The 19,227-nt window shown below is 29.5% G+C and overlaps 1 protein-coding gene across 1 annotated transcript; it reads right to left on the reverse strand.

Annotated features, from left to right (window-relative positions):
* Positions 1–4,954: 4,954 nt before the first annotated feature.
* Cbl (E3 ubiquitin-protein ligase CBL) lies at positions 4,955–17,771 on the reverse strand. Its single transcript, XM_065505083.1, has 7 exons — positions 16,944–17,771; positions 16,573–16,863; positions 16,244–16,360; positions 14,050–14,174; positions 13,825–13,946; positions 13,616–13,750; positions 4,955–6,292 (listed from the first exon to the last, which is right to left on the reverse strand). Exons 1-7 carry the CDS (start codon positions 17,489–17,491, stop codon positions 4,955–4,957), a joined length of 2,676 nt encoding a protein of 891 aa, XP_065361155.1. The 5' UTR covers positions 17,492–17,771.
* Positions 17,772–19,227: the final 1,456 nt, after the last annotated feature.

A 19,227-nucleotide genomic window follows, 5' to 3' on the forward strand; every position in this document is an offset into this window, starting at 1 on the left:
ATACTTTTCAGTTGGGTGGATTTGCCTCCCGAGGCACAAAATTTACATTATTGTTTGAATACCACTCAAGGCCACAGTGGCATGATGCCAAATCGGGCCAGAAGAAAGGTAAAATCCGTGGACACTCCGTAATATATACATATATCTGTGTTTATCGTGCCTGATGTCACAAATGATTGGCTTCTTTTGCCACAACTGCAAATGGCTTGCCAAACAAGAAATATCTTGGGGAATTTGTCCGGTTCCTCGTCCATCAGCCACATACAAATAATCTTGACCCGGAAATTGCCAGTACACAAGCATTTAATATTTTTGTATTTTTGTACCATTCACCTTCGTGAGAAGGGTATATATAAGTTTGTCATCCCGTTTGTAATTTCCACAATATAATTTTCCGACCCTATAAAGTATATACATATATTCTGGACCCTTATAGATAGCGGAGTCCATTAAGCCATGTCCGTCTGTCCGACTCCAGATATCTTCGGGATCCAAATCTTCAATAATTCTGTCAGACATGCTTTCGAGAAGTTTCCTATTATAATCAGCAAAATCGGTCCACAAATGGCTGAGATATGAGGAAAAAACCAGGACAACCTCGATTTTTGACCTATATCTGGATTACTAAGTCATTAATATAGACAACATGGATATCTAATGATAGACCTTTGCAACGACGTATATAAGACCATACAATGGGTCAAAATCGCAAAAAATATTTTTTAACTCGAATTTTTTTTTTTCACTAAAAAAAATTAAAATTAAAAACAAAAACTTTTTTTTTTAAATTTAAAAACAAAAAAATTCAAAATTTAAAAAAAAATATTTTAAAATAACAATTGGAAAAAAAAATTTTCTAAAAAATGAAAAAAACAGCTTTGGAAAAAAAATAAATTTTATTTACTTAAAAATATTTTAAATTTGTATTTTGAAGTATAATTTTGTGAAGGGTATATAAGATTCGGCACAGCCGAATATAGCTTTCTTACTTGTTTTTTATAAAATTTGACATCCATTTTTTGTATGGAGCTTTCAGAACTTTATACGACTTCAACTCAGCATTGTGCACAAAAGAATCAGAGCATTTAACTTTACGAGCTGTTTTTTTTTCTGATAGAAGTGTTAGGTGACCATTTTGACCGAAATAACAATTGTAAATGAATGATTTAGAAAAGATAATATCTGACATATTTTTAAAAGCTGACATGATTACAAAAAATAATTATTTGTTGGACCAAGGATAGGTTTTGGCTGGAAAAGTGTGTATAAGTTTTTTTGACTCATTCTTTAAATATAAAATGTAACTTTTAATTTTCACACATTTAAAATTTACCTTTTCCAAATTGTCTTAATTCCTTAGTACTCTGAACGTATCGGATTCATTCCTATTAATATTCATTCATAATATAATTAATTCCTTAATGAATCATTCAAGTTTTCTGTAACTCAAATCCATTACAAAATACCGCAATAAAATAAAGGCCGACTTCATAAACGCAGTAATGCAAAGCAATTACAAGGGAAAGCAATACTTTGTGACATTCATGAACGCATAAATGTTTTGTAAAGAATCATAAATAAAAACAGTTCACAAATTTGATAGATGCTGCGCACGGACAAGCATTGCCATACAATAATGAACTTACGACATTGCCAACACAAAATCTATTGCGTTTATGAACACTATGCATTGCAGTGTTGCTTTGCAAAATGCGTTTATGAAGTCAGCCATACTGAATGATTGATTACATTTGTCTTCAATTCAAATCTTTTACAAAAAGGCATAAGTCAGTTTTTATCAATTCATTTTGTAAATGATTAAAAGCAAAATAAAAGTTAATAAATTAATTTTATTATGAATTAATTCAACAATGAATGACATCTGTTGAAATAAAATCCATGAAGCTAAACATAAATTAGTTGGCAAATGATTAATTCTGAATTAAGAATTAAGCTTAATTGAACTAATTAATTCCAAGCTCTAGTTTTAACTAAAATAGAGATTTTATTTTTGGTTAAACACCATAATTGAAATGAAAAGTATTATGTATTGTAATCAGCGCGTTTGAAATTTGATTTTTTAAGTTTTTGAATCAGTAAGCAACGGTTTTAAATTGTTGGTTAGTTATGGCGGGTAACAACGATATGCAATACATATATGAGGATTGCTTTTACAAAATATTACACGTCAAAATGTACTCGTATCACCTGTAACTAACTCTACATAACAAAAGTCATTTTAAAGATACATATTTGGAAACAGTTTAAAGAGATGAATGGCCATTGTAAAATAAGTACATTATTTATTTGTATATATGTATGTATGAATATTACACCAAACATTTTTCCTTAATTTTGTTTATATTTTTTATTTCTTCTGTGAATTGTGGACAAATGAAAATTACAATTACAAAATATTGGAGATGATTTTTTAATTTAATTTCATACTTTAGATTCAATATCGCTGTTGATGGATGTATTTTTTAATACACAATGAAATTAATTTTAAAAGGATTGCTTTTTGTTACATTAAATTTGTATAGATTTCGTGTCTTATTTATTATTATTATTATAATTATTTATTTTATTTGCGAAAATTCGGTAAGATTGTTTTTTTTTTGGGTTTTTTTTTTATTATTAATAATAATTATGTGTTTTATTTTATAATTTGTTTAAATTCCGGTGCTTACTAGAAAAATAAATAATTATTATATGTATAATCGTAATCATTTAATTAAATTTCAGCTGTATATATATATTTTTTTTTTGTTTTTGTACTTGTAATATACTATATTGAAAAAATAAATATGTATTTATTTTTAAAGGATTTTTACATACAGTTAAAGACTTGGCCAGGACCATGGCCACAAACACCTTTGTATGTTCGAAAGTCTAAAGCAAGAATGAGAGGAAAAGGAGATTGCAACACGATATTCCATGCAAAAGTAATTAATTCAAAACAATAACTGATTTAGATTACAATTTTCTTAAAAAACTAGACATTTTGGTTTTCAAATTTTCAATTGTTTCTTGAATATCATCAACGCTCTAATTGTAGTAACATATTATTTTTAAAAAAGGAAGACGAACATTTTGTCATGACTTTAAAGAAGTTATAAAAGTTATCTAAATGTATATATACTATTGAAAAACTTTAATAATATATCCATGTTTTTTAAATTTGAAATGAGTGAATTCTTCAAAAATGAATTTTGTAAAAAAGTTATGATTTATAATGATTATTTAACATTTCCGCACTAGTTCCTTTTTCCAAAAAGATAAAGATTGTCAGCCTACTAACATTGTTTTTCTCAAAGTTCGGCCTTTGAAAATTTCTTAAAAACTATTTGGGTTTTAAAAATTCTTAATCCGCTTTAAAAATTGCAAGCAAAAAAGATGGAAGAAGTATGTTAAGAATTAATATTTATATTTTAAAATATAAAGCGGTCTACTGGAAAAATATATGTATTAATAAATAAAAGTTAAAATTGTTTATTGAGGCACTTTATGTTTAATATAATAGACAGTAGTAAAAAATATTAGATCTTAAAGAACGGATTATTCAGAATTTTAATTAAAACCATGTTAAGATTGATAAATACACTTTTTAAGTCTTTGAAATACTTAATGCCAAAACTTCAGTTTCGTTATTCGAAATATTCGACATGAATTTCTTTGAATAATTGGAAAAATCAATCAGAAGATACAAGCAAAAATATATTCCCAATGTATGAGAAACTACCTCCAAAAGATTAAATATTTTAAGCATGCTTTCAATTGTTATTATAAGGCGCCCATTCAAAATTATAAGGTGACACACTTTTCGATCTGTTTATCAAAAAATGCATTGTTCTGAACAACTTTTGAGCAACAAGTATTTTGCCCAATCTTATCAATCAATATTATTGTATTTTTGGATAAACTGAACGAAAAGTATGTGACCATAGAGAATTATACATAGAGACGAGACACTCTGATTTGTCAAACAAAAATACAACAAATAATATTTCTGATACAACAACAAAATACATTGACTATCATGTATTTTGTTGTTGCAAGAGATAGGTTTTTGACAATTCCGTCTCGTATCTATGTTACCCTATGTATGTGACCTTATTAATTTGACGGGCACCTTATACATATCTAACTTTATTTAAATTTTCCTCCTGTTCTGTAAACCAAATCCGAGAAACGTTCTGTAAACCGAAAACACACGATTTACTCTACTCGTCTTACTTGTGTTTAAACAAAAATTGTTTAATGTACAAAATCGTGCAATTTTCAGAACATGAATTGTTCGACTATTCGTTTTTAAAAATCACTCGATTTACAGAACAGTGGCGATACATAGATGGATTTATATGTATGTATGATGTAGTATAATTCTTTTTTCCGGAATTTAATGTGAATACAGAAGAATTTATTTAACTTTACTGTTATTGTACTGTACAAATTTCTTGATTTTTTTTAATCGAAAGATTTAATCCGCCAATTTTGGATTCGAAAAATGCATGTCGATTATTATTATTATTAAACTTCTTATTCAAGTGAGTCAACTCATTATAATATACTGATGTGCCATAATAAAATAGCAAAATGTTTGCATGAGACAGGTCGAACGAATCCTATATGAGGATGTGTTATTATGTACATTTGAAAATTATGTGTAATAAATAGACTTTCTTTAACAATACAGAAGGAGCAATAACTTAAAATACTATAGTACTGAAGTGAGTTTGCTACCAATTATTTTTTAGCAACAAATGGCTAAGATACAAAAAATAAAGTTTGCGCAAGTGAAAGAAAAATCGTTACAGCTTTTTTGCGAAAATAAAAATCAAATAAACAAGAGACGAAAATAAAAACGGCGCGCCGCGGCGTTAGATTTATCCCAACGTACATATGTATATAAAAATAGATAATTAAACTTAAACTTAAATGTAAATGTAAATTCTTAAACACTATTTTTAGCAACAAATTCTCTTAGAATATCACAAGCCATTTCAATGTTATTACGTGATATACCCAAGGCTGTAATGGCATTCTCTTTGGAATAGCCTTCGTTCATTAGTCGTGCTATATATTCCAAATTGATATTCTCGTAGGGTACGCTACAATCGCCCTTTTGATTGATTGAGACATTTTCATAAAGTAAAGGCTGTTGTTGTGGTTTTTGGTGATGCTGTTGTTGTGTTTGTTTAGGGATTTCGATAAGTTTTTCACTTTGCGTTTTCAGCTCATTTCGCAACGAAGAATTCGAAGTGTTGGTGGTGGTAGTTGTACACAATTGTGTGTAATTGGATGTTGATGATCTTGCCTCCAGAGGTCTAGTATCTATGACTCCCATTATGGTTTCAGCGGGTCCAACAATATCGTCGTCCATTAGGGTAGCCGAAGTATTCGAAATAACATTTGTTGAGGACGTTAAACGTTGAGATCTCAACTCTTCTACCAGCGTATCAACATTGCTGCTGGTGTTGTGCGGTGGTATGGGTGGAGCTGTTGTCTTTGGTACACAAATATCACCCAAGGAAGCGGCTATATTGTCAACGCTCTTGCTAGTTTGTGGGGGCAAACAAGGGGTTTTCTGTATTGCTCCGCTTCCATTAATATGACCGTTGGAAGCTATAACATTTGATGCCATCGAAGATGAAGAATTTTCAGCACCTGGAGATGATTTTCTGGGGGGTAAAGGCGGTGCCACAGAGGCTACAGCGGCACTGTTAGCCTCTCTTTTTTGAGCCTCTTTAGCAATAATAGCTTGAGATTCCTGGAGGTTTTGTAAAATGGCGTATGATGAATTTGAATTGTCATTGCTGTCTGACTTTCCCGACATCTTACTAGCATAACCCGGTATAACAGCAGCGTTGGTGCCCATTAAAGGGGCGCTCATGCGATTGGTGGACTTTTGTGAGGATTGCGGTGTTGTGGCTGTGGAGGATGTTGCTGACGGTGCTATTACTGCGGATGTCGATGATGAAATGGTACTTGCACTGCTATTGCTACCACTGCTATTGTTTACCACATTCATAGGAGGAGCTGAGGGAGTATGGGTCCCGGTTATGGCACTGGCCGCTGTTATGTAATTCACTGAGGTATTTGCTAGCGATAGGGATGGTATATGACCAGCATATAGATCGTTTTGTACCGCCATCAAACTGGGTGTAGTACTGCGTCTAGAAAACCTTGGTGAAGTGTGTGGACTATGTTTGTCCGAGGAATGCGTTGATGAGGTCATATTATTACTTAAAGCATGCAATGAAGAGGTCGCTATATTAAATTCACCAGTGTCCTGTATTGATATAAGAAGTCAAAGGGGAATCGCAAATAAAGTTTCTTTAAAAGTTGTATGAAATTTAAACATTTGTTGTTTGTATTATTTTTTTGTTTTTTTTTTTGTTTTTGTAATGTAAAGAAAAATGCAAATGAAATGATAAAAAATGCAAATAAAAAACTAATTATTAAATTAATAATTTTGTTTCATTAAAACCAAGGCGAATTTATATCAACGTGGCTGATTATTCGTGCAAATGTCAAACTCCATACATAAAAAATAATTCTCCTCTCGTGCGAACGTCAAACTCCCTATATAAAATAATGGTTTCGCCTTGATTAAAACTAATCATTGCAAATATTGTGTAGATTATTTGTAAAGTCTTTACAATTTTAAGGCGAATTTACATACTTTACCTTATTATGTAAGACATCATAATTTCATTACAGATTTTTAATGATTCTAAACTTTCGAATTGGTTTGTGATCTATAGAACTAGTAAACCTTAAGTATCATTGAAATCGCAATAATGTTCCACAATATCGATTATAAAGTTTTAGGTCTTAGTAGAGCTTTAGAAAGCTCTGAAATGAAGCAAACATACAAGTAGTACAATGAACATTGTAATTAATATGTAGGTAGAACTGTCGAGTAATTAAAAAATGCGTTAAATTAAAATTATGTACTCCATTTAATATAATGGCATTATCTATTTATCTATCTATATATATAAAAATGAAATGGTCCATGTATGTAATGGCATCACGTGAGAACGGCTGGGCGGGGCGGTCAACTAGTTATTTAATATTTCTCTCACTGTATATTAAAAATGTAAAAGCGATGTCTCATTGAAAAGTTGAGGCGTGTGCAAGATTAATGTTTGTAAGTTTTAAAATTGATAACAAAACATAATTATGTATGTACATTAGAGTGTCCCGAAAATCTGACATAATAAAATCATTCGAATTTGTATGTTTTATACATTGCATTTCGAAATTGTTTTCTTCGAATCGAATTACTCAATAACCTCACCTCACCTCACCTCCCTGATGTAGGATACCAATCGAACGAATAAGGAAAAATTTCAAATTACAAAAAATATAATAAGGTCTTAAGTTGCTTAACAGCGATTGAAAATCAATATATCATTACAATTTCTTTATAAAAAAATTTCGAAAATTACGTAATTTTGAGCTTATTTTGGAAAGTTATTTATAAGTTTGGGTACATAAAAAGATAGCGAAATACAAACGTAAAAATTCCTGACTAACAAGTTTCAAATATCTTCCTCGCTTGTAAGTTCAAAATTACGAATCATTTTAGGTTATTGATCTTCAAACTAATTTGGGCGGTAAACACTTTTGACTCATATAAATCACCGTGACCGTACGATGTATTTCCGGCTATGCTATGCAATATCCCGGATATATAGGCTGATATTTCCAAGAGTTGTTGCATTAGGAGACAACTGACATGAGCGACTGATCTTTATCTCAGAAGTAATATTGATACTCACCTCATTAGCAACGCTTAGCATGCCTACATTGAGAGTAAGGTATTGAGCACGTCAAGATAGAGCAATCAGAGGTTAGTTAGTTGGACTATAGGACTTCCAGGTTAGAAGGTTAGTTTTCCTTGATAACGAATTATCGTGGAAAAAAATACTCAGGAATCGGTTTTAAGGCTAATTATTACTTATGGTTAGACAGTTTGGTGGGAGGCATTGAGGAAACGTAGATTTAAGATGATACTCAACCAAAATCAAAGGTGTGCTTCCCTTCGCATAACTAGTAACATTGGCAGCACACCACAGTCGACGTGTATATTCCTCAATCTAAATGTGGCGACGAGGAACTTACTTAGACACTTAAAGTCTTCTCTAGTAAAACCATTGGGGTCTAATCGGTCAGGATAGAATTCCTACTGGAATTTCGGACCATAGCGTAAAGACTTTAGACTTCGGAGCTACACCTCCAATTCCATGTAGGGGCGATTGGAGGGAATATGAATAACTGTTTGAATAGTGTGTAGTTTTTTATTGATTGATCCAAGAAGGAATTTGGCACTGGTGCCGGAGTTTAGATGGTAGACAGTGACATTAAAATGTCCCGACGAATGCAGCGTCTTCCAAGCAGAGATCACAGATATCTGTAAATCTACGAATTTTATAAAGACACACGTCTTATAGTACATTCTAGCATAGTGGTAAACTGCTAATTAGAACTGAACTGCGTTATTATTTTAGGTTGATTATTAATTGCAGGGTATCCAAGGCGGTATGCAAAAGCAACCAGATTACTAATTGGATTGGACTTTAGTAGGTGCGATAACCGGTCGCTAGGAAATTGGAGCTTTTATAGGTAAATGAGATAGTAACATACAGGAGACGGTAGAGCATAGTATGTGCAACTGTCCTAGATTACACAGTCATAGACAAGAATGGCTGCGTGAATGATTCCACGATGAACTAGAGAACATAGCTAGATATGATCTGAGTAATCTAGACTTTATCATGGGAATAGGTTGGATATTTAGATGATAGTCTTTGGAGAATTCGGTCTATAACTAATTTTATTTCCTTTTCTTCAGATCTGAATTTCATTTCGTCTTTAAATCTTATATTTTCGTTTTTTAATTTTTCTAGCTTTTTTATCTCTCCTGAAGGATATCACAATGGACCCCATGGTCTCCGAGTGTAAGTGTGAGTGTACCATAAAGTATATAAATTATATTGATCGGTAAATTTTCAATTTAATCAAAATGCATCATCTGACTGGTATTACTACAAAATGTTGTCCTACGAGACACTCTAACATCTAATACATACATATGTATGTATATCAAAAATAAAATAAAAAATTAATTCGAAATTTTTGTACAAAATATTTTTTATGATTAGGGTTTGGGGTCCGGGAATTCCCGCCCGGAAAATCCCGGGATTTCCCGTAAAATTATTGTCGGGAATTCCCGGGAAATTTTAATTTTTTTCCCGAGAAAAACGGGAAATTTAAAATTAATTAAAAATACTTTAATATATTTAAATATGACATCTCTGCTTGATGAATGGCTTGTTCCAAATATTAGTGGAGGTTTTAAACACCATTAAGGATACAGCAGAAGCATTAAGCCGAAATGAAACCATTTTTCTGATAGGTGATGCTATAATGAACATACTTTATGAACAGCAGTTATCTAAAAATTCTACGATTTCTCAAAAAACGGTTCATTCAATTAAATTAAACCTAAAAACTTAAACATTATAAGATAAATTATAATATAAAAACACAATGTTAAAAATTTATGGACAGCAAATGTATGAACGTCTATTTGACCACAATGTTCCCTCATCTGTTCAAAGCGTTGATGATGAGGTTTCCGAAATACAAATGGAGCAAAATTTTAAAAACCAATAAGAATATTCAATCAATATTGAAAAGGAAAGCCCTAAATATTTAAAATCAAATCAAACTAAATTGCTCTTTTACTCTACTATATCATGAATACGGCTAATATTTAATTTTATATAACAAGTGATCTCCAAATATTTTAACAAACTTTTTTTGGTTTTATGTGGGTACAATTGAATTGTTTTTTTTTTAACTTATTTTTCTAGTTAAAAAAACATTTACATATTTAAATTATCCGGGAAACCTAGGTATGATATAAACGAAAACTCGAATATATTGTTGGTTAAGCTTTTTTCGCAATAGACCCGATATATGTATGTTGTAGTAACATTCTTAATTCTTTTCAACGTACAGACGACAATAAATGAAAATGATTCTATGATATGGACGTGCTTTGGAAGAATGAGTTGACAATAAAACAAAATATTAATTATGAAACCATAATAAAGAAACACAACGAGAACATACATTTAAAATAAAGAAAATTAAACGAAAAGTAATCTATTTATCATGCACAAAAACGCTGATAAAATTACAAATTAGAAATTAGAAAACTCATAAATAATATAAACAAGTATAAATTTTATTAAATAAATTCTTTTTTGTTTTTATTTAAGGAAAATATATGTATATTTTTTGTGTAGTCAATTAATTTTATATGTAACTAAAATAAAAATATTAATTAAACAAAGAAAAAAATTGTAAAAAGGGCCAAAAAGAACAACAAAAAAATATTCACTTTGTTTGTATAAATTTTATTATATTTTTTATAATTTTATTTAAGTTGAATTTTTTCAAAGCCAATAAAAATTAAATAACTAATAATTTACAAGACACAATAATGGTATTTATATAATAATTTTTATTATTATTATTTTTTTTTTATTTTATATCATTTTTTATATATAAATATGGTTTTTTGTTTGATTATTTATTAAAATTAGTTTTAACACACGTACATATACCTAGTAAAGTTAAAATTAAAAAATAATAAAAAAAAAACTAAATAGGTGAATGGTAGTAAAATATAAAAAAAAAATAAAATCATTGCTTTTTTATGAAAAAAATCTCTGTTGATTAAAGGGCTAACAAACAAAAACTAAAACTAAATTTATTTCAAGCAGCCTCAGTTTGAAATTAAAAAAAAAATGAATTCAAAAATCAAAAAGGAAATACAGATTCAGGGTGTTATTTTGTAAAACGAAACGTTTTCAAACGAACGAAATTTTAATGAACAATACTGATTTTTGCTATTGGGAATTTAAAATTTTGTTCAATACTACTTTAAGACCCTTAGAGAGAACTTTAGTTTTTAATAATCCTGCAGGCTGCTTTAATATCTTTATTAATTAAATTAATTTTTATAAAAACAGTCTTATAAAATGTGTACTCGAGACTCTGGTATGAACAATTGAACTAAACAAAAAAATATATAATATAATGTTTTAAAGAAATAATAAAAACTAAAAAGATAAAAGAAAATAATATAATCATTTTTTAGAAATTTATAAAGGCATATGTTGTTATCTTTTCTATTTCGTTTTTCTTCAAAAGAAAAACTAATTTAATTAATTTATTTTCTTATTTTTGTTTCATTTACCATGCATATTATTGTATTTTTTGTTTGTTTCTTTTTCTTTCACTTAATTGTCGTTTATATTTTTATTATTACACTATATGTATTGGTATATGTTTTAAAATAAAATGATGATGAACTTAATTAAAAAAAAAAATGCTAATTTCTACAATCTTTGGGAGAAAATGCAAATAAACAAAATAAACTTTTATTAATTATGCCACTATTGCATTGTATCTACTAAGTATGTATATTCAATTAAGTAAAATTGTTTATGGTTATTTGCAAATAAATATTTTTAAGGAATTTCCTAAACGCCACATACGTACGTACGTATTACAACTTTTTAATTTGTAATTTAAGAAGTTTACTGTTGTTTCTTTCATGTTGTTTAAACATTTTAGAGAGTTGATTAATAGAACTTTCTTAAGGACTTTCAATTTATTAATTCCTAGAAAAGTTGTGTTTCCGTTTGTAATTTCTACAATATTCATTTGCGACTCTATAAAGTATCTATTAGGGATGTAACGAATGTTTGCTTGATTTTACCCATTTGCATTCGCCAAATCATGCAAATAATTAATAAATAATAAACTAAAGAAAACTGTTTAAAATGTAAGTTTTTTAGTTTTTTTGTGTTCTATTTATTAGTAGTATTTTAAGAAATGCAACTCGATTTTACATAAAAACAAGTAAGAAAAGTAAAGAAAACTGTTTAAAATGTAAGTTTTTTAGTTTTTTTGTGTTCTATTTATTAGTAGTATTTTAAGAAATGCAACTCGATTTTACATAAAAACAAGTAAGAGTGTGCTATATTCATCTGTCCCGTAAATTATATAAATATTGAAAACAATTTTAAGTATAAAAAAAATTTAATTCCGGAAAAAATTAGACCAAGACTATATGCGATATATTGATGCATCAATTTAGTTTGTTAGTTATTTGGGGACTCTGTATGTTGATTTCAACATACAGACGGATATGGCAATTCGACTACGCTATCTACAACAATATTTTTTTGAACAATGTTTTCTTGTGATTTCGGTTTTTAAAATCACACCGAAAAATACTAAAATATTTGATTTACAGAACAGGCACAAATCACACGTGTGATTAAAAACGATTAGTGATTTGAAATCACGTGGATTTCAGGACAGGCCTGAATATTAGTTCGACATCGAAATGATAAACATATTTATCTATGTTTTTGAATACGGGCAATGATGAACATAAATTATTCTCCCTTACCGCGGTTGGCGTAGGTGTTTTAAGCCATCTACAGTTTTGCACTAGATTTAAGATAAAATGCAAACTCCGGTTTCGTACTAGATTAATGAAACAATCTAGTACGAAACCGGCGAGAGAGGGATTATTTTTGACAATAAACTCTTTGGTAGTGATTTTTTGTTTTTTCTGAGTCTATATATTGGCCATTTATGAACCGATATTCAATAGCATGTGATCGTAACCGATATATGTATATTACATGTCTGTTGAAAGTTGATTTTAATGCTTTATAGGCTCGCAAATGAATATTGAAGAAATAACAAATGAAATAAAAACTCATGTTAATTTTTAAAGATTTTGAGTACTCCTTTAAACGAATTCAAAAATCTACTAAAGTTAAAAATAATTTCTAAAAAATACATATTATATTTATATGTATATATATAAATTAAGTTAAAGTTAGAATAAAACTAATTAAAGGGTAAATTAAATACAATACTATAAAAATAATAAACAGCATATGCATAATGCAATAAAGAGTCGTGTTGAAAATAAAAATAAAACAAAAATTGTTCAAAATAAATACTTTTTTTCTTTTCGAAACTTGTTTTTTTTGTGGTTTTATATCAAAATGCTATTTACAAATGAAGCCTTTACAAAGGAAATGAGTAGAAAATATATATAAATAAAGAAACGATATGCTTAAGCCAATTTAAAGAAGATTAAGATAATTAAGGAATATAAAGCATTTTTTTATACAAGAGTACATTAATAAATACATAATTAGTTTTTTGATTCTTGCTTTCGGAAATCACTAAGAAATTTAAACAGCAAAGTACACATGCTTGTGATAATACAGGCTATTAACTAAAAAAAAAAAACAAACGAAACAAGTGGCTACTCCTTTGCAAGAGTTTAATGAGTTTTCTTTTTATATACTTGGGCTTAATTTTGTTTTCTTTTTTGTTCAATAGACAAATATGTATATTATCTTTAGTTTCAGTTGATTTTTAAAAAGAGAAAAGGCGGCTTGTAATCATCGATGTGATTTTTATCGATAAATATTTATATATAAAAACGAAAATAGTAATAAGTAAGAAAGAACTTAAGCTAGTAGAATTTAAACTATACCTCAGTGTCATCATCATCGTTAGTTAGCTGATGGCGTCCATTAGTAGCACTGCGATTATGTTGTTTACGAGGATCAAAGGCATCTACGACAATTTGTTCGGTGCCTTTAATTTCAGCACGACAGAATGGACAGCCCTATAAATAACAGTTATACAATATATGTTTTCAATTTCTTAATGTCTGTTTCGCTATAGTATTCAAATATTTACCTGTCCCTCCGAATCTACTTGCCATGACGTTAAACATGGTGTACACAACAAGTGACCACATGGTTCTATACGTATGTCTTTGTCATTTTCCGCACATATTTTACACAATTGGAAGGTGCTTCCTATAGTTAGTGGGTAGAGTTTTGGTAGAACGCATAAATGAAAAGAGAGAAACATTATAAGATATCTGAAATTTTTAATTGTTTGTCCTTGTAAAATACTAACCCATTTCACAGTAAAGTTCATATTGTTCTTGAGTCACTGTTATGTGATCTTCAGTGGGGCTTTGTACAGCCGAAGATAAATCTGGATTATATGCTTGACCATCAGGATATAAATAAAAACCCTCCCTATAAAAAATTGATTGATTTATGTTTAAGGTTTTCATTTAGATTCATAAAAAATACAAATGCAACCTATGATATATGTATAAGGTTACAGTTGGTTAGTACATATTAAGAATATACATGTGGGTATTTCCAACAGAAAGGTCCACAGTGACCGATAATACAAATGTTCATAAACAAATAATTTTGTCTAATATAAAGTATTTTTAGGTAATCTTAGTTCTTATCATCAGAAAATTGGACTGAAAACTGAAAAGATATTTTTTCTTGTTTTTTTAGCATTTATTGTTTACATATTTATATCATAATTATTGCACTCATCTTAAAGATAAATTTTTCATTTGATTTTGTTCATGTTTTGTTATCAGTACTACGGAATTGATTATCAGTACTGATGAAATTGATTAATTAAAAAGTGGTTCTCTTTTGTTTTTATATATGTATATATATTTTTTAATTTTTGATATTTTGTTTTCCACATAAAACTATCACGTGTAACGACGTGTTTCCACCTTACGATTGTGTTCGTTATAAAACATTTGTTTTGTTTAAGACAGAGGATTAAAACACAGTACTTTCAGAAAACGTTGTAAATCATACTTATTTTAACTTAATTTTCATTAACACTAAGTTACACACTAACACGACGTTAGCCACAGAGCGACGGAAGTAGGGCGTCACATATAACTTACGACGATTAAATTATGACGGGAAATGGACGTCCGTATTATGCTCACGCGGAAGGAGGCACAACTACGACGCGGAGTAGGCTTCTCGTAGTACAATCACGCAGAGAGAGGCACGACTTTAGCCACAAGGATTCAATTATAAAACGTACTCAGACAAATAAAACTTTTAGTTGCTCGTTACCAGAAGAAGGCAAAGCAAGAGAGTGGGTAGCACCTATATTCTCCCAGTTTGAGATATTATTTATCTGACAGAGGTATAACCCCTTCCCAGCTAAATAAGATCTTACCTCTTCGTCGGCTGCTGGGTGACTCCCTATTTGTTCACAAGTGCACTCCTTCTATAGTGCTGATCGGCCACGCATACATACGCAATTAATTTTTTTGCTCTTAAGTGTTCGAATTCCTGTTAGTTTTGTTGCTTTCCAGCTTAAATTATTATTACATTTATTTACTTCTGATATGTGTAGCAAAAACAAATCCTCACGACTTTTGCTAGTCCCTCATGTCGCCAGAATTTATACTATTAGGCCCTAAAAGCAATTCAAACAGTGTGTTCCTTAAAAAATATTTTTTTTAATATTATTTTTATTTCTATTAGTTTGCATTAGTCCAAATATTGAAGTTTTTTTTGTTTATAAAATTTCGAGTTGAATCTACACGACTAATCGGTATTACAGGCATGACGGAACAATATGTCGCGTGATCAATGTATAGACACATTTAATTAATAAATCATTAAATTTAAAATTTCCAATTTCACAAAAAATCGACAATTTTACAAAAAAAAAATACAATTTTGGAAAAATTTATAATTTAAAAAATATGTACCAATTTCACAAAAAACAAACATTTTAAAAAAATTCAACAATTTAAAAACAAAACGATTTTTTTTTAAATATAAATTTTTAAAAAAAAAATAAAACGCCATACCAAACAATGTAAACAAAAATCCTTTTATAACTATTATTTTGAGGATTTATTATTTATAACAAACTGTATATCAAAATTTAGGTATTTTCAATAGTTCTTATAAAACTAACCATTATTCGAAGGAATAAAGTAATTTTCTCAAAAGAATCATGCATTTATTTAATTGTTTACTTATTTTGAGTTGCACATTGAGAATCCTTAATCACAAATTTTATACATATACATATAAAATACCGTGCAACGAAAAAATATTTAGACAGTCGAGAGTTAAATTTTTTGGACATACCGAGCTGTCTGTATTTTTTTCCAAAATAATTTTAAAAAATAAACCTGCCTACGAAATTAATGCTAAATAATTCACGTTTATAAAATTGAAAATCTAGTAATCATTATGAATCGCTGTCGGATTTATTATCAAACTAATTCTAATAAAAATGTCTTTGTTTAACTTACCTATGACCGTCTAATAATGCCTGACATAATGACTTATTTTGCGGTATAGTTTGTAAAATTTCCCCATCCGCCGTAACATAGCCGATTGCCCATTGGCCTAAACGTGTGCACGATAATCTATAAAAAAAAATGAAAGAGAAAAAGCAACAAATTTATTAAAACAATATTGCAGAAATAATATACAATAAACAAACAAACAAAAACACTATATTCGAAACAAACTCAATCAAACCCAATCAAACTCAATCAAAACATGATAGTTGTTTGGCCGCCGATTGGTCTGCTTATGATTCATGTGTATGTTTGAATGAATGAAAGAATTTACATACCTAAATACATAACTTCCGGCTTTGTGTATATAACGCTGTAATCTAGCTTTGACTTCATCATATGTTAAAAATGCCACATAGCCGGGATGGGTAACAGCCAAAATTTGCCAATTTCTTAATAGTGTTGCCCAGGGTTGAAAAAGTCTTGTGAATACATCAAATTCAAAATTCGATATATAATCGTTGCAAGTCAAATCAATGGTTGTCTTTAAGGCCATAGCCTCTAAGCCAGATGATATGGGATGTACTTTATTCAATTCCTGACGAAAGATTTTCCAAGGCACCAGAGTACTAAATGCGCACACACACACACATAGAAATCAAATTAGTAATATTAAACAAAACATAATAACAAAAGCAACAAAACACACCTATTGCCAAAATTAGATTTCCAGAAATCTGCTGCATCTGCTTTTGTAATTCGAAATTGATCTCCGGCAAAGACACCATTCGGGAATATAGCCTTCAGTTCGCTCAACATATGGGAAAATACCAAACTCAGTTTGGTTAAATTACGACGATAGTGGGAGTTTTCATCAAACATTTTCTCTTTACCCTCCTTGAATAGCTTTATGGCCTGTTTGCATTTCCGCATCAAATTGTTAATAAAGACATTGAAATGTTCATTGTTGTGTAGAATGTGCATCTGATCCTCATTTTTGGAGTATATCAAACGCAGCCTCTGATAGGTGTCCGGCAGAATGTCCAATATAAAGGGTGGGCTGTTTTTCAAATTCATTTTCGGTTGCTGGCACAATTTTACTACTTTATCCATTAATTTCCATGTCTTCTCGAGGGTCTTCTTGTCGGTGGACAGCCGCTGGGGACCACATGCCTCCGAAAAGGCACCATGGAGTTTGGAAAATATCGAACTTATGTTTTTCGATTGCTGTATGCGACTTGTACGGCTCGTCGCCATCTTTTACGTCCGTCCGTCTTGGTAGTCACCGTCGTCGATATCGTCGACGTCGTCTGCTACTTCGTTCCCAAAAACTTTTGCTGCAAGTGCAACCAAAAAGCAATTCTAGTTGCAATTTTTCAATAAAAACCTAAAACTTCACTTGTTTTTCGGGGCACACAGTTTCTCAAAGATTTTCTTAAGAGTTTTCATTAGTTTTATAATTGTTATAATTGGAAAAAATTAATTTTTTGTCTGGATTTTTTATTTTTCAACACTTACTACATATATGTAGTCTTTAATTTTCAATGAAAAGTCACAGTTGCACATCGTCGCACTTTTTATTAGATGTATAAATAAAGTAGTATAGTATTTTAATTATAGAAATTTTTTCATTATATTATTGTTTAATTATTTCAGATAAATTAAGAGAAAATTATGAATACTTATAAACATGTTCTTATGCTTTCGTGATTTATATCCTTAAAAAACTCTGTTTATTAAAACATAATTAATTTTAGTACTAATGTGTACAGCTGTTCTCGAAAGAAAATTAAATTTGACATCCGTGATAAAGTAGGTATCTCTTTCTAACAGTATCTGAGTAAAAACACAATGAAAGCAAAACGACAATTTTCATTTAAGTCGTCAACGAAACAAAAACCAACAAGCAGATAGTTGTAGAAAATTATATATATAAAAATTAAACAAAGATGAAGTAAACTTTGATTTTAGTTAGAAACATCGGGAGTTCTTTATTTTGAATTGTAAACCTATTAATAAATCAGTCATTCCTTTAGCAATTTCCACAATTTTAATTTCCGACCCCATATGCATACATATGTATGTATAATATTGTTATATATGTGATGCTTATAATTTGAGAACATTTATCAATATACACACAGCGTCAAAAGTGAGTAAACACCAGCGATTTTTTTGATTTTTTTTAAGATCATAAAAATCATTATAGTCCGACTTAAATCTTTTTTTTTCGCAACCGAATCTATTATTCAACCCAATCACAAACAAACCGAAACTTTAAAATTTTAATCGATGGATAAATTTTAGGATTTTCATTATCTTAAAAAAAATCAAATAATTTTTGGTGTATACTCACTTTTGAGGCTCACTGTATCAGGAATGGTCCCGCCAATGTTGCCATTGAAAATCGGTCCATAAAAGAAAAAAATAAATTATGGAGACTAATATCAGCCAGAAATAGAATACATATGGGCAATTCCATATCATCGTACGTGACATTTGTACGCCTATAGAGTGGAATAGATTTTGCAAAAATAAGAGTATCTGAAAAATAATTTGGTATTTATGTTCAATTCAGAGGATACTTTCGAAATATTGTTGTCCAAAATATTGAGCGAAATAACGGTATACGTACGTGACATAAAACGGAACTCATTTTGAGGTACATGTAGAAATATGCGAAAATATTCGAATCGTGAGAGGCGTTATGTTTTCTTTTAATTTCTTACACTAAACGAAATATTTTTCCTTTACAATCCGTCATATTTAAATAAAAACAATCTTTGGATGATTTTATAATAAATCAAATTTAATATAGTATGTGACATACCGTACGTTACAGATTTTTCTCTTATAATAAAACAATATATATTTTATAAATATATATATATACAAAAGCTAATAAAACGAATAGAAAATATACATTCGGTTTCAATAAACAATTTGATACTAGCAAAAAAACAATCTGAGTCAAATTCATTTTACTACAAGCT

The sequence above is a fragment of the Calliphora vicina genome, chromosome 3 (genome assembly GCF_958450345.1).
Source record: "Calliphora vicina chromosome 3, idCalVici1.1, whole genome shotgun sequence".
In the NCBI taxonomy this organism is placed as follows: Eukaryota; Metazoa; Arthropoda; class Insecta; order Diptera; family Calliphoridae; genus Calliphora; species Calliphora vicina.

Coding starts and splice junctions, on each gene's coding strand:
- Cbl (XM_065505083.1), bottom strand. CDS start 17,491: ATGGCGACGAGCCGTACAAGTCGCATACAGCAATCGAAAAACATAAGT. Junction 13,751..13,824: donor AAGTAGATTCGGAGGGACAG/GTAAATATTTGA, acceptor TGTTATTTATAG/GGCTGTCCATTCTGTCGTGC. Junction 6,293..13,615: donor ACGATGATGATGACACTGAG/GTATAGTTTAAA, acceptor ATATCAATACAG/GACACTGGTGAATTTAATAT.